Source organism: Hyperolius riggenbachi, chromosome 4 (assembly GCF_040937935.1).
Source record: "Hyperolius riggenbachi isolate aHypRig1 chromosome 4, aHypRig1.pri, whole genome shotgun sequence".
NCBI lineage: Eukaryota > Metazoa > Chordata > Amphibia > Anura > Hyperoliidae > Hyperolius > Hyperolius riggenbachi.
The window spans coordinates 43,577,222-43,603,049 of record NC_090649.1 but is presented as its reverse complement, the minus strand read 5'-3'; the positions used below and the strand labels follow the sequence as shown (position 1 = coordinate 43,603,049).

At 43.3% G+C, this 25,828-nt stretch overlaps 2 protein-coding genes across 2 annotated transcripts in view; both read left to right on the top strand.

Annotated features, from left to right (window-relative positions):
* Positions 1–1,760: 1,760 nt before the first annotated feature.
* The window catches only part of LOC137504633 (cytochrome P450 2C5-like), a 33,907-nt gene continuing 9,839 nt past the window's right edge, over positions 1,761–25,828 (top strand). Inside the window, exons 1-8 of the mRNA XM_068233213.1 lie at positions 1,761–1,779; positions 4,127–4,329; positions 6,566–6,728; positions 8,825–8,974; positions 10,073–10,233; positions 11,898–12,074; positions 13,776–13,917; positions 19,544–19,728. Of these exons, the coding sequence (XP_068089314.1) occupies positions 1,761–1,779; positions 4,127–4,329; positions 6,566–6,728; positions 8,825–8,974; positions 10,073–10,233; positions 11,898–12,074; positions 13,776–13,917; positions 19,544–19,728 (1,200 nt within the window). The remainder of the gene's footprint in view (positions 1,780–4,126; positions 4,330–6,565; positions 6,729–8,824; positions 8,975–10,072; positions 10,234–11,897; positions 12,075–13,775; positions 13,918–19,543; positions 19,729–25,828) is intronic.
* Positions 2,775–25,828, top strand: part of LOC137504632 (uncharacterized) — a 237,658-nt gene continuing 214,604 nt past the window's right edge. Inside the window, exon 1 of the mRNA XM_068233212.1 lies at positions 2,775–2,819. The gene's annotated coding sequence lies outside the window, so the exon portion shown is untranslated. The remainder of the gene's footprint in view (positions 2,820–25,828) is intronic.

The window sequence follows — 25,828 nt, the reverse complement described above, 5'->3', positions numbered from 1 at the left end:
TGAAAGCACCTCTTGTAGAAAATAACGGCAATAGAATATCAGTAATTTTCCTGATTTTCTATTATCCACTATAGTAGAACATTGGTAATTTTACCGATATTTCACTAGGACCTAACCTATTTTCACACAGTACCCTCCCCCTAACCTTAACCCCCCACACCGAACCCTTAACGCCACCCCGATGTTTAACCCTTAATACTCCCCCTTATGCCAAACCGTTAAGAACCTCCCCCACACCTAACCCTTAAAACCTCCCAAACCAAACCTAACCCTTAAAATACCCCCATGCCTAATCCTTAAGACCCCCCCACACCAAACCCTTAAGATTTACCCCCCGCACCTATCTCTGAAGATCCTCCCACAAGTAAATCTTAAGAAATCCTCCCCCCCCCCCCCCCCCCGGTCTTGCTCACTATTTATCAAGTGCCGCGGGAGCCCAAGTTTCCCCTCCATGCCGATATTTTCATGGGCACACGTCCAAAGCCGGTGTGCTGCACCCAAATTTAACCATATGTGCCAGCATTCTAATTATACACCCACATTTCATAGTAGATTCATTGCTGTGACTGCCCTCCCCTACCTATGCCTAACACTAACCACCACACCTGTGCCTAATACTACCCCAACAGCATATGTTTAATACTGACAACCCCACCAACACCTAACACCTATAGCTGCAGTTTTACTGTCGCCCAATTTACTTTCCCAGCTCCTGACACAAAATTTGAAATTTGGAGTTCCCCTGTAGTATAGCGGAACTCTGGTGCCCACCATAGCCACAAAGTAACAGTGCCCACCATAGCCACAATGTAAGAGTGCCCACCATAGCCACAATGTAACGGTGCCTGCCGTAGCCACAATTAACCCTCCTGGTGGTCTATTAAAACCGCCAGGGGGCAGCGCAGCAGTTTTTTTTTTTAATCATGTAGCAAGCCCAGGGCTCGCTACATGATAGCCGCTGTGCAGCGGCATCCCCCCACCCCCTTCGATCAGGAAATTCCATTCAAAGGACGGGATTTCCTGGAGGGCTTCCCCCGTCACCATGGTGACAGGCAGGATGACGTTACCGACGTCATCGACGTCGTGACATCATTGGTGGTCTATTAAAACCGCCAGGGGGCAGCGCAGCAGTTTTTTTTTTTAATCATGTAGCGAGCCCAGGGCTCGCTACATGATAGCCGCTGTGCAGCGGCATCCCCCCACCCGCTTCGATCAGGAAATCCCATTCAAAGGACGGGATTTCCTGGAGGGCTTCCCCGTCGCCATGGTGACAGGCAGGATGACGTTACCGACGTCATCGACGTCGTGACATCATTGGGAGTCCCGATCCACCCCTCAGCGCTGCCTGGCACTTATTGGCCAGGCAGCGCACGGGGTTTGGGGGGGGACGGCGCAGCGCGGCGAGCGGCGGCTAATCGGCACGGAGCGGCGGAGATCGGAGTGCACACGCAGCTAGCTGCGTTTTGCAAAAAAAATTATGCAAATCGGCCCAGCAGGGCCTGAGAAAACCTCCTGTGCGGCTTACCCCGAACTACGTTCGGGGTTCTCGCCAGGAAGGTTAAGCTGGTGCCCAAATTGCTGCTTTCAGTGTCACAATAGATGCAATTTTTATGGCAGTCTATGGCGGTGCCCAAAGTTCAGGCGCAACCTGTGACCAAATTAACTGAATTGCTTCTCAGTTCCTGCAACCCTTGGGGCCCTTTCACGCCGGGGTGGTGCGTTATTTTTACTTTACCTCACCACTTTAATACTGCGGCGTTATGGCGCAGCACGACGAAAGTGACGCCGGGTTGCGGCGATCTGCATCAGCCCCGGATGTCATGTTAGTCTATGGTGATGTGGGATAATTTAAAAAATTACGGATGCAGTGTCACGGCGCGCATGCGCAGAAGCATGTATTTAAAATACGCTTCCATGCACTTCTGCATAGCCCGAAGCAGTAAGTGACGGCAAGCACGCATCACTTCCTGCTTGGCTCAATGCTAGATGGGGAATACTGCGTAGTAACATGGTATTCCTTAAAAGCCTGTTTCTGGTAGAGTGATGTGGTGCAAGCCACACACTGCATCGCTAACGCTGGTTTATAGTCTGCTTACTGTTAGTGGCATCTGATTGGTGCTGCAACATTTTTTTTTAATATTAATTTATTTGTCTTTTTTTAATGAAAATCACTATTTTATTTAAATGTATGCCTCCCCCCGAGATCCAATCATAGAGATCACCTCCCATAGGCATCAGCCTATGAGAGAGATCAACTTGCGAGTCTCTCCTAGGGACAGCTCAGTGACAGAGCTGTCCCCCGTACAGTGCTGCAGTAGATCGCAGCACTGCACATGTAAATAAATGTCTTTTTTGTTTTGTAACAGCCTGCTAGCTGCGATTGCGGGCTAGCAGGCTGATCTCTGTGGCCGCCTCTTTACCCTTGCAGGGAATGGCCGCAGAGCGATCGCTTGTTCCCTGCAAATCTCATCGCGAGATGACGCAATCCTGGGTTAGACGGTCCCAGCAGAGCCACTCTGGGTGAAACGGTCACAGAGAGGTTAATCAGAAGATACAGTGCATCTAAATTAAAATAAAATATTTACTTAATTAATTAAAAACAGATGTTACTTTGTGGATGACCCTCGTACAACTTAATGCCCAAATAAACTCAGTTGGCCTCAGACCATAATAAAGGGCAAAGCAGTGTTGAAACAACTGATAACTGCAATATGCTGGCACAGATCATAATTAACTGAATCCTGCAGAGTTATATAAAGCCAGGTAACTCACCATCACATCACAGAGGAAAGAAGACTGTACTGCAGACACTTATTAATGTAAGTAGCTTTTTAACTTTATGCTACAAAAGCAGACAGAACACACATTGCAGACTGAAGAGAACTTGTAGTGTGATTAGGAGGTGTAGGGAGAGGGACTTTGGTAATGTATTTTTATCAGTGTTCCTTGCGATGAGCAAAAATGTCAATATTGTTTTTGCATAATTTTTTTTTATTGCGACAATAATGTAAAATTCGACTTTCTAGTGGAAATGCCATCAAAAATCATTTTGTAATAAGTTTGTAATTTTTCACAAATTTCTGCACTAAAATAAATGATTTTTGTGATTTTTGCCAAAATTTCACGGTAAAAAAATAACGTCTTTGCACATTTTTCATGAATTTTCACATCGGAAAGAAAAATTAGTTTTTTTTTTTTTTACCATATTGAAATGTATTTTTGTGAATATTTTCCTTCGATTTTGAGAAAATATTCACAAAAACCCATTATATTTTTGCAATGTGGTCAAAGAAAACAAAATTTTCATTCTGATGCAAATATTTGTGAAAAAATGTGCAAAAACATTATTTCTCCACAAAAATTGAAGAAAAGTGCGAAAATCAATTATTTTAGCGCAATAATTAGTGAAAGATCACAAACTTATTACATAATGTAATATGTAATGAAGTTTTAAAATATAAAGAATGATACATTTTGTTTGGCTCTTGATGACTCAACACTTTTAACCTCCTTAGCGGTAACCCCGTGCTGGACACGGGGTAAGCCGCGCAGGAGGATTTCTCAGCCCCCGCTGGGCCGATTTGCATATTTTTTTCATACACGCAGCTAGCACTATGGTAGCTGCGTGTTACCTTCGATCGCCGCCGCTCGCTGCCGATTCGCCGCTACCCACCGCGTCAGAGGGTGCCCCCCCCCCCCCCAGACCCCGTGCGCTACCTGGCCAATCAGTGCCAGGCAGCGCTGAGGGGTGGATCGGGACTCCCTCTGACATCATGACATCGATGACGTTGGTGACGTCATCGCGTTTAGAACGGGATTTCCTGATGGGCCTGGTCGTCGGAGGCGATCCAAGAGGGTAGGGGGATGCCGCTGCTCTGTGGCTATCATGTCGCTAGCGCTAGGCTAGCTACATGATTGAAAAAAAAAAATTAAAAAATAGTGCTGCGCTGCCTCCCTGGCGGATTTAATTGACCACCAGGGAGGTTAAAGCATTTTTTTTTAATATCACCAGCATTAGGAATTGCATCAAAAAGTACCAATACTTACACACTAGCATGTGCAAATATAATCACCACCACCAACAGAGGCACTTGTTCAATGATATGATTTTCCTTCCCTTTCCCAGCTCTTGACATTACTGAAGACATGTTTTCTGTTGACCCTGTGACCATTCTTGTGTCCATTGCTGTCATACTTTATTTGGCCAATGTCTACAACAAACAGAAGCAACAGAAAGGCAAGAACCTCCCTCCTGGACCCAGACCTCTACCCATCATTGGGAGTATGCACCTGATGGACATGAAGAAGCCCCATAAAACATTTATTGAGGTAATATATTTACTGTCTTGACCTCCTTGCCGGTCTAAAAAATCCGGCAAGGAGGCAGCGCCGCACTTTTTTTTGATTTTTTTTTTTAAATCATGTAGCGAGCCCAGGGCTCGCTACATGATAGCCGCTGAGCGGCGGCATCCCCCCACCCACTCCGATCGCCTTCGGCGATCAGAGTATGCAGGAAATCCCGTTGAGAACGGGATTTCCTGCAGGGCTTCCCCGGTCGCCATGGCGACGGGGCGGGATGACGTCACCGACGTCATGGACGTCGGGACGTCATAGGGAATCCCGATCCGCCTCTCAGCGCTGCCTGGCACTGATTTGCCAGGCAGCGCAGAGCTCTGGGGCGGGGGGGAGCGACTCGGCGCGGCGGATTGTGGCGGATCGGCGGCGAGCGGCGGCGATCGGAAGTTACAAGCAGAAGTTACAAGCAGCTAGCAAAGTGCTAGCTGCTTGTAACAAAAAAAAAATATGCAAATCGGCCCAGCGGGGCCTGAGATATCCTCCTGCGCAGGTTACCCCGAGCTGAGCTCGGGATAACCGGCAAGGAGGTTAAAGGGTAATTCCAATTCCACTTTAAAAAAATTGCCACTCATTGTGGAATACTGCTACCATAAGGCCAGAAGCATAACTAAAATGATGGGGCCCCCTTAATGTTCTCGACTGTCCTCTTGCCCTGGGTGACCCTCACAGCACGAGGGCCCATCTTGCTAAAGTCATAAAACAAGTGTGGCCAAAAGGATCTTTACAAATTATATTATATTATATAAATTTATAAATTATATTATATTACAAATATAGTCACAAAAAACCCTTGATGTGGAGTATTGGAGGGGGAGTAGGTTAGTAGTTGGGGCCCTCCATACACCTCTATGCTCCCTGCAGTAGCAAGGACTAAACCCCTGCAGATGTCCCCCACATGAGGCTGTAGAGAGGCTCCCACTATGCTACATGGAAAATTAGTTGTACCACACAGCAGCCACGGTTACTAATTTTCAAGTTCAACGCCTATAAGGCCTGATTTGTGTGAAGGACCATGCTAGAGCAGGCCTAGGGTGGTTTCTGTCCAAGGGGACAATCAGACATGGAATAAAGTTTGCAGCATGTATAAGTGGAGACTGTAAATGGAAAAGGAAAGCTAAAAGGGAAATAGAAACTCGAGATGCTAGCATAATATTGCCCCTGTTTAACTCTCTAGTAAGGCCACATCTGGAATATGGAATTCAGTTCTGGGCACCACATTACAGGACAGATATTACAGTTTTAGAGCAGGTGCAGAGACGAGCAACAAAATTGATACGTGGGATGGAAGGTCTCGCTTACCAAGAACGTTTAGATAAACTGGGTTTATTTAGTCTAGAGAAAAGACGCCTTAGAGGGGATCTAATTAACATGTATAAATACATCAGAGGGCAATATAATAGCTTGGCGGATGAGCTTTTTGTCCCTAGGCCTTCTCAAAGGACTAGAGGACATGATCTGCGCATGGAGGAAAAAAGTTTTAGCCATTTATTTAGGAAAGGGTTCTTTACAGTAATAGTGATTAAGATGTGGAATGCATTGCGACAGGAAGTAGCAGTAGCAGTCTATACCTGCATTTAAGGGGGGCTTAGATGCTTTCCTTGCGTTGAAAGACATCCATGGCTACAATTACTAGGTAATGCCTAATGATGTTGATCTAGGGACTTTATCTGATTGCCATCCAGAGTCGGGAAGGAATTTTTTTCCCTTTTGGGGCTAATTGGACCATGCCTTGTAAGGGTTTTTTGCCTTCCTCTGGATCAACAGGGATATGTGAGGGAGCAGGCTGGTGTTGGACTTTGTTCTCAGGTTGAACTCGATGGACGTATGTCTTTTTTCGACCCAAATCACTATGTAACTATGTAACTATATTGCAGAGCAAAACTTAGAATAGGGGAGCTGCTGCCCAAGATACATAAACAAGAAGGGCTGCTGTGATGGAAGGGGGGGGGGATACACATAGAATGGGAGATGAGGGTGTCTGCTGCACAAATAAAGAAAGCCACAAAAAAGTTGTCCTGGGGTCGGAAAAAAAGTAGAATGCCCACAGTGTAAGCAAAGTGGCTGCTATTTTTGAACTTAAGGCAAACTCCAGGAAAAAATGTTTTCCTGGCCCTCTGTGTTCACGCTGTGGCAAAGCTTGTCTATATTGGTGCATTATTTTCTTTGGCATAACTTTTATCAGTTCACTTTCTTAATGATATATTTTCAGCTTTCTAAGAAGTACGGCCCCATATATACCATTCAACTGGGGACATCCAAGATGGTGGTCCTCTGTGGATATGACATCATGAAGGAGGCACTTATCAACCAGGCTGATGAATTCGCTGACAGGCCAAAATCACCCCTACTGTATAAAGCTGAGAAGGGTCATGGTAAATGTTTCCTATATTCATAGTCGTAGTAGAATATCTGTAAATGAACAACATTCATATACTAAAATACTGGTAATACTGTATTTACCTACATTGTACTATGACCTAACCTTTCCCTACGTTCAAACATAACCTAACCCCCCCCATGGGTGTCTAACCTTAACCCACCCCCCGGTGGGCAACTAACATTAACCCCTCCCCATAAGCAACTAAACTTAAGCCCCCCACACACAGATAACATTACTTCCTCCCGCACCTAACCTTAACCCTCCCTTTTTACCATGGTTACCTAACCTTAAACCCGGCATTAAGATGAGTGCTGTTAAAAAGAATGGCTGGTAATACAGTCAGAGCCCATTTAAACAGGATGCGTCTTGCACCCTTTTCAACTGCTCTGACTTGATCCGGTGAAAAGGTTGCAAAAAGGTCAATATAGGAGCCCTAATATCAGAAAGGAGACAGGGCAAAATTTCCACCTCTCCCAGATTCACTTCTCTTTGTACTCTTTAACCACTTATCCAACCCGCTGTGGTATACCTATGCTCCGTAGGACTTTGGTTCCCACACAGGGGTGTGGATACTCATCTATTATCTCTAATGCACAGCATGCGGACACAGTTCCCATTCACCGATCAAGTGCCTGTGATCAATGATCACTGGCATCAATGAGATGCCAGTGGTTATTGACAAAAGGAAAGTAAAACATACCCATACTACCTCCTTTGTACTGTTCACAGTACACAGGAGGAAGTAAACAATGGGACAACTAGTGGCTAAGTTGTGAAATTAATAATAGTAAAATGATGCCCTAATGCATTACATGAAATAAAAATACATAAATACATTAATATCACAAAATTAACAATTTTTTCCTTCACTCTCCCATAGTTATCAAAATAAACCATTTGCATATATATATATATATATATATATATATATATATATATATATATATATATATATATACATATATACATGTATTTCCAAATCAAATTTTGTTGTCATACATTGCACTAAGGACATATTTTAAAGGGACACTTAAGCCAGAAAAAAAAATGAGTTTTACTCACCTGGGGCTTCTACCAGCCCCCTGCAGCAGTCCTGTGCCCTAGCTGGGCAGCGGGGGACCAGAGGATTACAGCCACTCACTAATCCTCTGGTCCCCCGCTGCCAGCTAGTTTCGTTTTTTCCGACAGGCCCGACAGGACTGCCCACGCGTATCTTTTTCCGCATTCCCGACTGTAATTAGCGCTATTGCGGACCGCAACGCGTACAAAAATACGCGTTGCCGCATTACGCACGCATAGATATGCGGAAATGCGTATTTTTGTACGCGTTGCGGCCCGCAATAGCGCTAATTACAGTCGGGAATGCGGAGAAAGATACGTGTGGCCAGTCCTGACGGGCCTGTCGGCAAAAACGAAACTAGCTGGCAGCGGGGGACCAGAGGATTAGTGAGTGGCTGCGAGGGCACAGGACTGCTGCAGGGGGCTGGTAGAAGCCCCAGGTGAGTAAAACTCATTTTTTTTTTCTGGCTTAAGGTTCACTTTAAGTGTTGTGATAACCAGGATAAATGTGCAAATAAAATGTTGCACATTTTATTTTAAAACTATAATGGCCGATAACTGAGAAATAATTTGTCTTCATTTTTTTTCTTATTATTCCTGTCAATTTACATTTAAAATAAAATAATTCTTAGCTAATTGTACCATCCAAAGAAAGCCTAATTGGTGGTGAAAAAAAGAAAAAAGATATAAGTCATTTTGTGATAAAACAATGGTTAATTTGCATATATTCAGCAGTGTTGCACTGGGAGACATTATCGCAAATTCTTTCTGTTTTAAGAAAGCAAACTTTTGTTTTTGTAATAAGTAGTGATAGTGTTATTGGTGAATGAAAAGGAGGAGTGCTGAAGGTGAAACTTGCTCTGAGCTATAGGGGAAAAACTCCTTAGAGGTGAAGTGGTTCTGTGAACCTGTCTTTAGCCATACTTCAAATTTGAAACTGATGAGCTTAGCAATATATGTGTACATTTGAATAACGACTTGCTTCATGCTAAAAATATCACATCACTGATATGAATTAATTTTATCCAGGTGTTATCTTCTCCAGTGGTGAAAACTGGAAGGTCATGAGAAGATTTACTCTCTCCGCCCTACGAGATTATGGGATGGGCAAGAAAGCCATAGAAGATAAAATTAGTGAAGAAGCTGAGTGCCTAGTGGAGACGTTTAGATCCTATGGAGGTAAGTGTCCATTCCTTTGTCTGATTAAAACAACAACATAAAATACCCTAAACGCATACCCATCTGGTTATTGAAGTGTGCCAGAAAACAATTATAGAAAAGTTAAGAGGTAAATAATTTTAACTTTTTTTTTAATTTTGATGCAAATTTTATGCAGCTTGGAATTGGGCCAATCAAATCTGACAGGAAGTAATTTTTAAGCTGCATGCAATTTAGATTATAATTGCACTATGTTCTCTTAATCTCATGGAGACCTGATGACAGCACTGGATGGCTCCTAATCTGATGTGTCATTGTAGTGTAGTCAACAGAGGTGCACCAAGGTGTTGAGATTGTGATGATGACCCAGGTTTAGAGCTCAGGAAAAAATTGTCTTATTTATTAAACAACAAGTAAAACAAACAAACAAAGAAAAACGTACCATACAACAACAACATATGGGTTTTTCAAGAATAGAAAGCAATAGGTATGGTCGGGAATGCCCATTTCTGATTTTGCCAAATTCCAAATTTCCCAATGCCAATTTCCATTTTACGATTTTCTGCGTTAATGACTTTCTGTTTTTCCAATTTCCGATTTTTGAGGCGTATTTTATTAAACATGTTTTACACCAGAGAATGCAAAAAAAAAAAAAATTCAGAAAAAAAACAGAAAATTAGTCCTAAATGATTGCGGTGAACTGATTTCTGCTGAAAAATGCTGCATCCTCGAATTGGTCTAATGCGTCCGAGTTCTGTGTCTGGGCTAAAATTATCGAGTTGCGGTAAATTGGATTTCCGTGGAATTCCGATTTCTGTTTTGTCGATTTCCAAATTCCCATTGGAAATGCAGATTTCCAATCAGAAATGCAAAAATTTTAAGTCCATGGAATCCAAATGAGCATCCCTAGAAAGCAATTAAGACAGTATATCAGAATACATACATAGTTCTTGTGTGATTCGAAACTTCACCCATGTTGGCACATGTTTATTTGATAAAGTACAACAGAAATGGGGTACACTAAGGGGAGGCCCCTGGCCTTGCGAGTTTATAATCTCACTTTGGTCATTGCTGTGCATTGCTGATGTTTCTTTTTCTGTTTCTTGTTTCCATTTGTAGGGAAGCCCTTTAACAACCAGGTCATCCTTACTGCCTCTGTGGCCAACATAATTATCTCCATGCTGCTGAACAAAAGATTTGACTATGATGACCCCACCTTACTGAAGCTCATCGCCAATGTCAATGACAACGTAAGGCTCTTTGGTGAGCCCATGGCTCGGGTAAGCTTATTTCTCATTTTTAAATTATTGTTATGTTGAAAAATGAATCCTCTGAACTGTCATAAAAAAACCTCTTTCCATACTTTGATGTGGCCCCCAATATTCACAGACTCTCCCTTGCCTCCCCTCGGTGACCCGCTCAGCCGGGAACCAATGTTTCAAGGGTCATAAAACAAGTGTGGCCATCATAATGTACACCCATAACAAGTGTAGCCACAAAACACCTGATCTGAAGGATTGTTAAAGACCTCAAATGTTGCATAAGCATAATTTTGCATTGTAATTTGCAATTACAATGAGAAATTGTAATGAAAAATTTCGGGAAAATTAGGAATACATTTTGCATGTAAACCTAATCCATATGTAATTTAACGTAATTGTGCAGAATTTCATGTAATGTTGTGCTTAGACAGTTAATAGCAAAGCCCCCATATATGCTATCACTAAACAAATTGCCACATATGTTAAGGAGAAGGATGGTAATATGTAGAAAAAAAAAATTCTTAAAGACCTTGTAGTTTTTGAGAAAAATGGTTTTTAAACTGTTTTTTCTGAGTTTAAAAACCATTTTTTTTTTCATTTTTAAAATTGATTTTCTCAAAAACTACAAGGTATTTTTGAAAAATTATTTTTGACTTGTACACACTATTTTCCTTAACATATGTAGCAATTTTGGTGTCAATGGCATGTGTGGGGGTTTTTCTATTTAATGTTAAAATCGGTGCAAAATTATGCAACATTTTATGCAAAATTACGATTGACCATATGAAAACAAATCCTAATTACGTGTAGGCGTAATTGTGAAAATTTGCACCAAATTTAGCATGAATTGTAATGCGCTGGTTACCATCATCACTAGGATGGACCCCTTTTTTGGAGGAAGAGGAGGTTGGTAGTTGGGACCCGCTCACAGCTCAGCCCCTCCCTCTCTACAGTTGGAGGGGCTGCTGTCCTGGAGTTACACACCTGCTATCAAATGTGCACAGCTGGCCCTAACAGAAATTATAGGCAGAGGTATTACAAATACACATAGAGGCATTACAAACATCTACATATGGTATTCGTCCAGTTTTGAAAAACACCATGCAAAAGCTCTGTTGATTCACAGAGTGCATGTACATACAAAAAAATGACACTGCTTTTATGGAATTATGAATTTAAAGCGGAACCGAGATGAAAAATAAACTATAACAAGTAACTTATCTATATATCTTATGTAAAGTTTAGATGGTTTACACAGCAAATCTAGCTGCAAACAGCTTTAATAGAATATGATTATTTCCTCCTGTGATACAATGACAGCAGCCATGTTGTTTGTAAACATTACACAGAGGCCGGCTTATCTGTATCTTGAGCCATCAGCTTAATCCCCCCTCCTCCTCCCTCCTCCCCTTTGCCTCTCAAATCAATGGCTAGTAACACCTCCCTCTCCTCCTGCCCAGACTGAGCTCCCATGAGCCCTTGCTACTGCCAAGGCTCTCTGAAAACCTGTGGGCGTGGCTTTTTTCTGTTTATAGGGAATTAGAGTATTAAAACAAAAACAAAAAAATATTTGGCTTGAGGAATGCCCTATAAACAATAGGAAAGGAACACAATGATGCAATAAGTAAAAGTTCACCTCGGATCCACTTTAAGGTAACAATTTTACTCTTGACCTTTTTCAGCTGTACGACATGTTCCCCACCCTGGTAGACCCCCTGCCCGGTATCCACAATACAATTGCTGAAAACAGTAAGAAGATGCACAGTTTTATTAGAAAGACATTCACTAAGCACAAGAAGGACCTGGATGTGAACGACCAGAGGAATATAATCGATGCTTATCTGGTAAAACAGCAAGAGGTAAGGACTACTGGACAATGCCTTAAAAAGGAACTGTAGTCAAAATGATGCACTTAAATAGCTTATTTTCATACAATGCAATGTATAGATTATTTCAGAGTTTACCCTTTATAAAATATTTCCTCTCCCTGGTTTACAACCTGAAATTTACCACAGGTTGCACAGGCTTTACTGCTGGCAGGTACATCTCTGTGGAATGTTTGTTTCTGAGAATTCCTAAGCCAGTGAAAATAATGCCCGATCTCCCAGAATGCTCTGGGGGCTAGAATTCCACATATCTAATCAGCTTAGAGTAAGCATCACTGGGAGGGAGGGGTCACATACCAATATACTGCAATGTATAGCTATAGGAAGTGTTTCTGATGCCGAAACCAGCAAAAATTAACATACAAGTGGCTATCTTGAAACATTTACTGCATTCTACTATATGTCACTACAGGGCCTCTTTAAAGGGAACCTGATGTGAGAGGGGATATGAAGGGTGACATATTTATTTCATGCAATTTGCCTTGCTGTCCTACTGATTATTTTAGCCATAGACCCTGAACAGGCATGTAGATCAGATGCTCTTACTGCATTAGGTGCATACTTGTTTCAGGTGTGATTCAGGTGTGAATGCATTGTCTTTAAAGTGTACCTGGGATGAAGCTTGGATACAAAATCAGATAATTACCTAAGAAGAGGGAAGCTTCTGGATTCCAATGAGGCTTCCCTCACTGTCCTCTTGTCCCCGTTGCAGAGTGTGGACCCTCTAAAGGGCTTGTCGGCAATCTGATCGAGGGCCGCACTTCTCTTCAAGCATGAGCTTGGCTGTACTGCATGAGTACAGCCGCACCTGTGCAGTAAGGTGGAGCCACTCATGCATGACTGGCTCCATGATACTGCGCAAGCTGACTCTTGCCAGAAGAGGAGCACAGCCCCGATCACCAGGAGGGTCCGGGGCAGCGGCGGAGGACAGTGGGGGAAGCCTCTGGAGGATTCAGAGGATTTCCTCTGCTTAGGTTTTACTGTAAGTAAAACCTTGGATTAAGGGTAACTTGGTTTAAGAGTGCTTTGCAATACAAGCAACATTTTTTTGTGAAATTATGACTTGATATGCGAGCAAAAAAAAGTATTCATGCGTTACATGATCACAACTGAGCCGATAGTTCTTCTCCCTTTGGCACCGCATGATTGTACTTAATTGTGCTTTAATCTATAGAGACTGCACAAAGTCACATTTCCAGGAAATGCCCAAACGTATGCAAAAGTAACTGTCACTGGATAAGTTCCTTGTTGAAGCCACACAAAAGAAAAAGGTTGTGGCAAGCCAACAGATGGCAATGATTGTGTTAGTTATAGGGAAAGTCTTGTTTACATTTTTATTTTATACTATTTAACTTCAAATGTTTTTGGATTGTGGAACAAATCACCTAAATTTCCATTAATGTTTATGGGGAAATTTGCTTTCATATAAGAGCGCTTTGGATTACAAGGAGGTTTCCAGGAACAAATTTTGCTCGCAAACTGAGGTTCCACTGTATGTATTTCTGAACCCAAGCTTAAGCTCAGAGTTGGAAAAATATGCATGGAACAGACAGGATGGTGATTAGTAGAAGACAGAGAAATTCTGAAGATAGAAGTGATGTGGAAACTTGAGCAATGTCCATATACAATATGCCCACATATGTTCAAATATATCTTCTTCTCTCTGTTGTATAGGGGAAGCCAGAATCCACTCTGTACTACCATGATGATAACCTAACAGCGCTGATATCACAGCTGTTTGCTGCCGGAATGGAGACAACATCCACCACTCTGAGTTGGGCCATCCTGATTATGATTAAACACCCAGAAGTCCAAAGTAAGTGACTTAGAGATATGTCACATGTTTATGCCACCGGCTCTACATATGTGTACACCCTGCAATCTTCATTTCATTTCAACTTTGCAACACTTCATCAAATCAAGAGATACACAATCTTTATAAATAACAGCCATGTGGCCAATGCTGGATTTACATCTTAGGAGCTTATAGTAGAGTGACCAGACGTCCCGGATTGCCCAGGACGCGTCCCGGATTCGGGGTCCGCTGTCCCAGGCTTAATGAGGTCCCGGGAAACGTCTCGCTTTCAGCAGCGGGACGTCCCGGCCTCGGGACTCTGGCCACTCTCCTCATGAACTGGCAGCGGCGTCTATAGACGCCGTGCCAGTTCATTGCCCGCAGCCCCGCTCTAGCCTCCTTCTTCCGGTGTCTGTTCCGACACCGGCATGCGAGCAGGGCTACGGCAAGATGGCTGCCGAAGCCCTGTACTGGAGACTATTTGTGTGAAATGTTTGCCCGCATTGCGTTTTTTTTCTGGTGAAATGTTTGCCCGCGTTGTGTTTTTTTTTTTTTTTGGTGAAATGTTTGCCCGCATTGTGTTTTTTTTCTGGTGAAATGTTTGCCCGCATTGCGTTTCTTTTCTGGTGAAATGTTTGCCCGCATTGCGTTTCTTTTCTGGGGAAATGTTTGCCCGCATTGCTTTTTTTTCTGGTGAAATGTTTGCCCGCATTGCGTTTCTTTTCTGGTGAAGTGTTTGCCCGCATTGCGTTTATTTTCTGGTGAAATGTTTGCCCGCATTGCGTTTATTTTCTGGTGAAATGTTTGCCCGCATTGCGTTTATTTTGTACTGACATGTTTGCCCGCTATGCGTTTATTTTGTACTGACCTGTTTGCCCGCATTGTGTTTATTTTGTACTGACATGTTGCCCGCATTGCATTTATTTTATACTGACATGTTTCCCGCATTGCGTTTATTTTGTGCTGACATGTTGCCCATTGCGTTTATTTTCTGGTGTCCGGGGTAACTGTTACTGCATTTATTATTTATTGGTCATAGATGGCTATGTTTGCTGCTTTGTGGTTACGGTATACTATTAGCATCAAACAGTTTCTGTACACCCATGATGCAAAGTCTCGTTTGACCACATCATGGCGTAAACACTGCTTTCTTATGCCTCACTGTTACATCATTACGATAGCTCCACCCATACAATGTAATGGCCATGCCCATTTTTCACACGCCGCAGCCACCCCCTCGAGTCTTCGTCACTGCACGCTCCTTGGTCCCCCCCACTTTTCGCCACCCCCCCTTCCCCGCCCCGCCCCATCCCAGGTTGGACCCACAAAAATCTGGTCACTCTACTTATAGGCATGTAATTTCTGGCAACCTAAACTCCACCCTCCATCCATGGCATCCAACTTTACCATCAAGCTCCCTCTACTTGTATTAAGATGGGCTGGTCAGCGCTGAAGGAGCATAGATAGCAAAGTGGGTGGTCTGGATCAAACTGCCAATCCAGCCTGCCCATTTAGCTCTCTGTGCTCCAGAGACATTGACATCACTGTGGCTACAGGATGATGAGCGTGGGTTCACAAACCCCTGACAGCTGCCTCTAAGCTTAATGGTGCCTGTAGGCTTGTGCCTAGTGTCCCGAATGTTAAATCTGGCCCTGCATGTGGCATAGTTATGACATTCCTTTCTAAAATGAGTTTTGTGTATAAAATGAGACATTACCCCAAGTAACTTTTCAAGCTCACTGCTTATTCGGCATACTTTATCCATGTTCAAATTTCACATAAACTCCCTAACTGCCTCCTATCCAGGGCCGGATTTACCATTAGGCACTGTAGGCACGTGCCTAGGGGCGGAGCTATTTGTGAGGGGCGGGCGGATCACTGCCCACTCAAAGTCACTGTTTCTCTTCCTCCCTGCATTTGTTAACAAACTGGCAGCAGGCAGCGGCTCCATCATTCTCCCTCGGAGAGCGGCGCATGCAAAATACTGTTGTGCGTTCCAGACTCAGCGCTGACGTCAGTCCTCAGCAGCGCCCCCTGCATCCTCTCCATGTCACGCTGTGTGTAACCATGGAGAGGACGAAGGGGGCGCTGCTGAGGACTGACGTTAAGGCTGCCTGGAACGCATGGAGGAGCCCTGAGCATCCTTCCTGTCACTGCCAAGGGGGCTGTTTGGGGTGCCGCTGCTCCTCCGGATACTATTCGGGTCTCCTCTGAACGGCCTTCTTCTGCCCACAAGTTCCCCTCAGCCGCTGTCTGGAGCCGCGAAGCATATTTGGGTGGAGAAGAACTTGAGGTTTCTGTGGCTCCGCCCCCTCCGACTCCAGCGACAAAGGATCAGCTGAGAAGTTACTGTCACAAATATGTGCAGGCAGTGCACAGCGCCGCTCTGCTTCCTGCACGGAGGTGGCGCCCTGCCCCCTGTGTGTAGACCGTGGCAATTTCAAAGTGTGTCAAGAGGAAGAGAGACAGCCTGCGCTGCACTAGCATGACTGTGGACTCTCATCCAGCCAGCATGAGCAGAGAAAGAACTGCTGCATAGCCTGGGAGCTTTCCCTGGGAGAGAGGACAAGGGTGAGGAAGGATGTGCACGCTGCTTTCACTGTGATATATTACTGTGAGATACAGAGCTTAGCCTGATTACCAGCAGTACTTTGTGATCTCTTATTTGTTCTTCCACTTGTGCATCTCCTCCGAGGCCCCCCTCCTCCTCCACTCTCCTCTCTACAATTGCTTCTTTCATCCCTGCTAAATGGGACAGAAATAGCCAGCAGTCCTGGTGGGATCCCTCTGCTTTTTCTCCCCCCCCCCCCCCATGTCTTGTGCTTCTACCTTAATTACCCCCCCATGTCTTCCCATCTTTTTTATGTTCTCAATTTCACCTCACATCCCTCGTGTCTCCTTTTCATGCATCTGTCTCTCCCAAAAAGTTACTACTATTTGATCATTCTCTCTCTGACTTCTGGCATCTTCTGCAGCATGTTGCAGAGACTAGTACATAGTCATGTCACTGTCGTCAGATGAGCTCACAATCAAATCCTATCACACTCATACTCTTACTGTCCTATGATATCTATTTATATAGCACTGGCATCTTCTACAGCACTTTACAGAGTACGTAATCGTGTCAATGACTGTCCTCAGAGGATCTCAGAATCTAATCCCAGCATAGTCATAGTCTAATGTCCTACCATATTATTATTATGTATTTATATAGCACTGACATCTTCTATAGCACTTTACAGAGTACATAATCATGTCAATGACTGTCCTCAGAGGAGCTCACAATCTAATCCTACTCTAGTCATAGTCTAGTATGCTACCATATTATTATTATTATGTATTTATATAGCGCTGACATCTTCTACAGCACATTACAGAGCATATAGTCATGTCACTGACTGTCTTCAGAGGAGCTCACAATCTAATACTACCATACTGTAGTTGCCCCACTGACTCCTCTCTGTGCTCTCTATACCTACCTCCTGTGCTCTCCCACCTACCTATCTGGGTATCTACCGTACATTGTGTGGTTTTATTAAAAAAGGAAAAGTGACATTAGGGGGTGTGGTCTGTTAAGGGGCGGAGTTTAGGGCACCAGAGCTTATGTGCCTATAGGCTCCTGAACTGTAAATCCGGCCCTGCTCCTATCATCTCTATCCTCAGCTGGCCACAGATGGGTCAGTCATGAACCAATATGTCACACATATCTGACTGGAACTAGATTGGATTGTAATGGATTCCTTTCCTACCTACATGGCTATTTGCATTGATTCCAGCAGAAATCTGTCAAGCATTGATTGAAACCACAAGCACTGTTTGGCTTGAGGCAGAGCACCACTATGGACCATGGTTTCCCTCTGCTCGTGCCTCACTCTGATTTCATGTAGATTGCTTAGAAATGAAGATTGAAATCAGTAGGCTGCTTACGATTTGTGAGAGGGAAAAAAGTAATTGTATCTGACTGTTGATCTGAAATTTTCATTGCTGTGCATTGGCATGGCAGGCGGATTCAGATGTGGTTTCACAGTTGCCTGGTTACCATGTATGTCTTGGAGATGGAAGTTGCAATTGGAAGAAGGGCCTCAAAGTTTACCTGAGATGAATTAAAGCTCAGGCTTTATACTTACCTTGCACTTCCTTCAGCCCCCTTGAGGCCGCTCGGTCCCTCAACATCTCCCTGGTCCGCTCCTTTCCCACACTGGACAGCCCAGTATTCTGGCGAGTCACACTTCATCGTGCATGCGTGGCTGGGCCGCACATGCGCACTGAAGCATGACTTGGACAGAATACCGTGCTGGCCAGCGGGGAACAGGAGTGGCCTGGGGAGACGTTGAGCGAGCCACAAGGGGGCTTAAGGAAGGGCCAGGTAAATATGGAACCTAAGACTTCTTTTGTCTCCGGTTCCCTTTAATGAAATGAAAAATAAATGGCATACAGTACTGTTCATTTTTAGATGTGTATTAACACAGTTACAGCCACCTTTTTTCTTTTTCCTGCATGCGTAATCAGCTGCAAAATTAGTGTTAAGCAAAGGAAACTTGGATTGGGAAAACTAGGGGTTGGAGAATCAGGATTAGGGAAATTAGAGAAAACAAGCTAGGTTCACACTGTGCCATTGCATTGCATCACACTATAACAAACATAAAGTGCAACCAAAACAACAGTGGCCTGCAATGTAATGCATGCAAAGAAGCACATGACCAATGCACTCCTTTATTGAGTAACAATGTGGGCATCAATATGTGCGCTTCTAGCAACACACTGCATGTTCAAACAACTAAATAGACTTTAAATTGCATCACATTAAAGGGTGCTAAAGAATGTCAAAACCAACCCAACTTATTAATGTGAAAATACTCTCAGGGGTTGCAAGATTTTGGGATTGCAGGTCAAGAGAAACAGCAGACCTATGATAGTTCATTGCAGCTTCACTAAAAACCTGGGCCATTTATATGACTTTGGCGAGAACGGTTCGGCCATGTCCAGTAGAACCAAGTGCCTTTTCATGGAGGAAAAAAGCCATAAACAAGTCCATTGCTTCTACTGGTCATGCATGGACCTTACTCTCATTTGCCCAATACAGATGTTCTTGTACATGGTGAGAGGGACCCGGTGCTGAAATGGTGTGTTGTAAAAGGATAGTTCATATTAGCGCTCTATAACTAGTATGTTCATTAGAGGTCCCAACCTAGCAAACTCTCAGTAAAACAGGCCCCACATATAGTTACATAGTTACATAGTTATTTGGGGTTGAAAAAAGACATACGTCCATCGAGTTCAACCAGAGAACAAAGTACAACACCAGCCCGCTCCCTCACATATCCCTGCTGATCCAGAGGAAGGCAAAAAACCCTTACAAGGCATGGTCCAATTAGCTCCAAAAGGGAAAAAAAATCCTTCCCGACTCCAGATGGCAATCAGATAAAATCCCTGGATCAACATCATTAGGCATTACCTAGTAATTGTAGCCATGTATGTCTATCAACGCAAGGAAAGCATCTAAGCCCCCTTTAAATGCAGGTATAGAGTTTGCCATAACTACTTCCTGTGGCAATGCATTCCACATCTTAATCACTCTTACTGTAAAGAACCCTTTCCTAAATATAATATAATCAGAACTAATCACTAAATTCTGTATTCTTAATAGGAAAGGTGCAAAATGAAATTGATAGAGTCATCGGAACAGCACCTCCTAAGATGGAACACAAGAAGCAGATGCCTTACACTGAAGCCGTCCTCTGTGAGGTCCAGCGCTTTGGGGACATCATTCCAGATAATGTAGCACATGCAACTTCTCGGGATGTAACCTTAAGAGGATATTTTATTCCAAAAGTAAGTGGTACATAAAATTAAAGCTGAAATACAGACATTTATATAAAAATGTATTTATAGAGCGCTGACATTTTCCACAGTGCTGCACAAAGTATGTTGATTTGTCACTTAAAGAGAAAACCAAGAATTGAACTTCATCCCAATCAGTAGCTGATACCCCCTTTTACATGAGAAATCTATTCCTTTTCACAAACAAATCATCAGGGGGCGCTGTATGGCTGATATTGTGGTGAAACCTCTCCCACAGGAAACTGTGAGGACCATGGTCCTGGCAGTTTCCTGTCTGTGAACCTTGCTGCATTGTGGGAAATAGCTGTTTACAGCTGTTTCCAACTGCCAAAAAAGCAAGCAGCAGCTTCATCACCTGCCAGCAGTTAAAATGTCACCATGTGATAAATGTCAGACTGTAAATCAGGAATTTAAAAGATTTTACAATGGGAAAACACTAAATCATTTATACATAATTATTGTAAAAATGAAGCACTTTTTTATTACATTATTTTCACTGGAGTTCCTCTTTAAAGGGAACCTAAACTGAAAAGGCTATGGATTTTTCCTTTTAAACAATACCAATTGCCTGGCAGTCCTGCTGATCTCTAAGGCTGTAGTAGTGGCCAAATCACAGACCAGAAACAAACATACATACAGCTAATCCAGCCTGACTTCAGTCAGAGCACCTGATCTGCATGCTTGTTCAGGGGCAGTGGCTAAAAGTATTAGAGACACAGACCCATATGCAATTAATTTTTTCACCCGAGTTATCTCCTAGGAGATAAATTTCATTTTCTTTGTAAACTAAATTTTCAGCATTTTAAAATCAGAAAAGTACCCCAAAGTTGGTAAAAAAAGTACTATCAAATTTATTTAGAGTATTTTCTTGCTTGTTGGTGACTTAAAATGCATTTTATGACAAGTTGTAAAAATATCACCTAGGAGAAAAGTCAGGAGAAACAGTTAATTGCATATGGGCCACAGGATCAGCAGGAGAGTCAGGCAACTGGTATTACTTTAAAAGGAAAATTTCCATATCCTTCTCAGTTTAGGTTCCCTTTAACTGTCCCTCAGAGGGGCTCACACTCTAACCCCTACTATAGTCATATGTCTATATCATGTAGTGTATGTATCGTAGTTTAGGGCCAATTTAGGGGGGTGCCAAATTACTTATCTGTATGTTTTTGGGAAGTGGGAGATAATCAGAGCCCCCAGAGGAAACCCATGCAGACACAGGGAGAACCTACAAACTCTATACAGATAGTGCCCTGGCTGGACTTTGAACTGGGGACCCTGCACTGTAAGGTAAGAGTGCTAACCATTGCACCACCATACTGACTATTTATCCCATCTGTAAACAACACACATATGAGATGTACAATCCAGGATATTGTGGCTTTATATTTACTGGAAAATAGCAACGTAACTACAAATCGTGCCCCTCCCCCCATCAAAACTTTGATGGAGCCCCCAATATTCACACCTTTTTCCTTGCCTACCCCAAGTGACCCTCAAAGCCTGGTGGCCCCCTCCTAAAAAGCTCATAAAACAAGTGTGGATACCGTAATGATCACACCCATAGCAAGTATAGCCACAAAAAAACCTAATCTGGAAGACAACCCCTTTAATAGAGGGAGTGAAGTAGTAGTTAGGACCAGGGTCGGACTGGGACCTTGGGGGCCCACCATAGAAATTTGAACTTGGGGCCCACACATCCCTAGATATCACCCGAACCTCCGATTTTAGGTTTGCGAACTTCCGCAAAAGGTTCAGTTCGCGTGAAGTTTTGCGAACCACAATATACTTCAATGGGGATGCTAACTTTGAAAACTAGAAACATTTATGCTAGCCACAAAAGTGATGGAAAAGATGTTTCAAGGGGGATGAGTGGGTTAAATGCCAAAAGTCCCCGGGAAAAATCTGGATTTGACGCAAAGCAGCGTTTTAAGGGCAGAAATCACATTGAATGCTAAATGACAGGCCTAAAGTGCTTTCAAACATCTTGCATGTGTACACATCAATCAGGGAGTGTAATTAGAATACTGCTTCACACTGACACACCAAACTCACTGTGTAACGCACCGCAAACAGCTGTTTCCGTAGTGAAGGCCGTGCTGGACTGGTGCGCACCATGGCGAGAGTGCAGGCCGTGGCGGTGTTCAAGCCCATATGGTCGCAGGGCTGTGGTAGCTCAATGATAGAACAACAGTGACTGTCCAGCTGATCAGATTTGGTCTGTCCACAATGAAGCAACAACCTTATCTTCTTGTATGTAGGTAGGCATAGGTAGGAGACCCAGTATAGGTAGGTAGGCATAGGTAGGTGCCCCAGTATAGGTAGGTAGGCATAGGTAGGTGCCCCAGTATAGGTAGGTAGGCATAGGTAGGTGTCCCAGTCAGGTAGATAGGTGCCCCAGTAGTTAGCTAGGCATAGGTAGGTGTCCCAGTATAGGTAGGAAGGAATAGGTAGGTGTCCCAGTATAGGTTGATAGGCATAGGTAAGTGTCCCAGTATAGGTAGATAGACATAGGTAGGTGCCCCAGTAGTTAGCTAGGCATAGGTAGGAGTCCCAGTATAGGTAGGTAGGTGCCCTAGTATAGGTAGGTAGGCATAGGTAGGTGTCCCCGTAGTTAGGTAGGCATAGGTAGGTGTCCCAGTATAGATAGTTAGGCAGGGCCTGGCTGGCACAGTAATAGCAATTATCAAGGTCCAGCTGCAACAGATAGGGTTGTATAATGCAGTGTCAGTGGGCAACACAAAAAAACAAAGCAAAAAACAACACATCAGGAGAACATTAGCTCTCTAAAGAGCTGTTGAGGGGTGCTATTTTAGCAATAACAATCAGCCAGGAGAAAGCTAGCAAGCTTACAAGAGCCTAACTAATCTTTCCCTATGAGAGTCTGCCAGCAGCTGTCCCTTCACTAATTACTGCAGGCACACGAGTGAGTCCAATGCCTGACGGTGTCTGCCTTTTATAAGGGGGGGGGGGTGGCTCCAGGAGTGAGTGTAGCCTAATTGGCTAAAATGTGCCTGCTGACTGTGATGTAGAGGGTCAAAGTTGACCATAATGGCACACTATGGGGGCGAACCGAACTTCCAGAAAAGTTCGCCTTCGCTGGCTAACGCGAACCACCGAAAGTTCGCCTGGAACCGTTCGAGCCATCTCTACACATCCTACGATTGTGGTGAAAAAAAAAAGAGCGAGGCCATGCACCAGAAGGTGTGCGTGGTCATGAAGCTTCATGGACAGGACGAAATGTAAATAGCAGCATTGTAATTCAGAGACACTGCTGCCCAGCATAACATTGCATAGAGTCTTGCTCCTTTAATATAAAGTAATGTCCTATTTATCTTACATATGACATTGATTAGAGTGTGAGCTCCTCTGAGGACAGTCAGTGACATGACTATGTACTCTGTAACATGCTGCAGAAGATGTCAGTGCTATATAAATACATAATAATAATATGGTAAGACATTACACTATGACTATGGTGGGATTAGAGTGTGAGCTCCTCTGAGGACAGTCAGTGACATGACTATGTACTCTGTAATGTGCTGCAGAAGATGTCAGTGCTATATAATACATAATAATATGGTAGGACATTACACTATGACTATGGTAGGATTAGATTGTGAGCTCCTCTAAGGACAGTCAGTGACATGACTATGTACTCTGTACTGTGCTGCAGAAGATGTCAGTGCTATATAAATACATAATAATAATAATATGGTAGGACATTAGACTATGACTATGGTAGGATTAGATTGTGAGCTCCTCTGAGGACAGTCAGTGACATGACTATGTACTCTGTACTGTGCTGCAGAAGATGTCAGTGCTATATAAATACATAATAATAATATGGTAGGACATTAGACTATGACTATGGTAGGATTATATTGTGAGCTCCTCTGAGGACAGTCAGTAACATGACTATGTACTCTGTACAGTGCTGCAGGAGATGTCAGTGCTATATAAATACATAATAATAATATGGTAAGACATTAGACTATGACTATGATAGGATTAGAGTGTGAGCTCCTCTGAGGACAGTCAGTGACATGACTATGTAATCTGTAATGTGCTGCAGAAGATGTCAGTGCTATATAAATACATAATAATAATATGGTAGGACATTAGACTATGACTATGGTAGGATTAGATTGTGAGCTCCTCTGAGGACAGTCAGTGACATGACTATGTACTCTGTAATGTGCTGCAGGAGATGTCAGTGCTATATAAATACATAATAATATGGTAGGACATTACACTGACTATGGTAGGGATTAGAGTGTGAGCTCCTCTGAGGACAGTCAGTGACATGACTATGTACTCGGTAATGTGCTGCAGGAGATGTCAGTGCTATATAAATACATAATAATAATATGGTAGGACATTAGACTATGACTATGGTAGGATTAGAGTGTGAGCTCCTCTGAGGACAGTCAGTGACATGACTATGTACTCTGTAACGTGCTGCAGAAGATGTCAGTGCTACATAAATACATAATAATAATATGGTAGGACATTAGACTATGACTATGGTAGGATTAGAGTGTGAGCTCCTCTGAGGGCAGTCAGTGACATGACTATGTACTCGGTAATGTGCTGCAGGAGATGCTAGTGCTATATAAATACATAATAATAATACGGTAGGACATTAGACTAGGACTATGGTAGGATTAGATTGTGAGCTCCTCTGAGGACAGTCAGTGACATGACTATGTACTCTGTAACGTGCTGCTGAAGATGTCAGTGCTACATAAATACATAATAATAATATGGTAGGACATTAGACTATGACTATGGTAGGATTAGAGTGTGAGCTCCTCTGAGGACAGTCAGTGACATGACTATGTAGTCTGTAATGTGCTGCAGGAGATGTCAGTGCTATATAAATACATAATAATAATATGGTAGGGCATTAGACTATAACTATGGTAGGATTAGAGTGTGAGCTCCTCTGAGGGCAGTCAGTGACATGACTATGTACTCGGTAATGTGCTGCAGGAGATGCTAGTGCTATATAAATACATAATAATAATACGGTAGGACATTAGACTAGGACTATGGTAGGATTAGAGTGTGAGCTCCTCTGAGGACAGTCAGTGACATGACTATGTACTCTGTAACGTGCTGCAGGAGATGTCAGTGCTACATAAATACATAATAATAATATGGTAGGACATTAGACTATGACTATGGTAGGATTAGAGTGTGAGCTCCTCTGAGGACAGTCAGTGACATGACTATGTAGTCTGTAATGTGCTGCAGGAGATGTCAGTGCTATATAAATACATAATAATAATATGGTAGGACATTAGACTATAACTATGGTAGGATTAGAGTGTGAGCTCCTCTGAGGACAGTCAGTGGCATGACTATGTACTCTGTAATGTGCTACAGAAGATGTCAGTGCTACATAAATACATAATAATAATATGGTAGGACATTAGACTATGACTATGTACTCTGTAAAGTGCTGCAGAAGATGTCAGCGCTGTAAAAATATGTAATAATATGGTAGAACATAGACTATGACTAGAAAGGAAAATGAGCGAGGGAGGTGGAAAGGAGTGAGATGGAGCGGCGGGCATAACAATTGCAACCAAAACTCCTGGCGGTCTCCATGGTTACCATGCTGAGTAGAGGCGGAGCGTTATACATTAACTGCTCTCTGGGTTCAGCAGGACAGGTCCTCTTCACTCTGCTTTGGTTTAGCTCATCGCTGCAGCGTACAGTCAATTACTATGTAGCTCTCGTTGACATGTGACATGTATAAAGAGCCACATGGTGATCGGCTGCACAGCATGGTGATGAGCTATACTGAAGAGGAGCGAAGAGGACCTGTCCTGCAGCCTGGAGAAGATAATGTACACGTTGTTGCTGCTCTAATGGGTGATAAGGGGAGGGGGGACACTGACATCTTGTATACCTTTTAATTGTTTTATTATTATTATTTTTTTGGGGGGGGGGGGGGTGGAGGTAATGGAAGCCACCATCATGTGGGTGGCAAACAGTAGCTTTTTGCTGGGGGTGAGGGGGGCTGGAGAACTGTAGCAACATCCCTGGGTGGGGTTGAAGGGGGGAGAAGTGCACGATAGGAAAG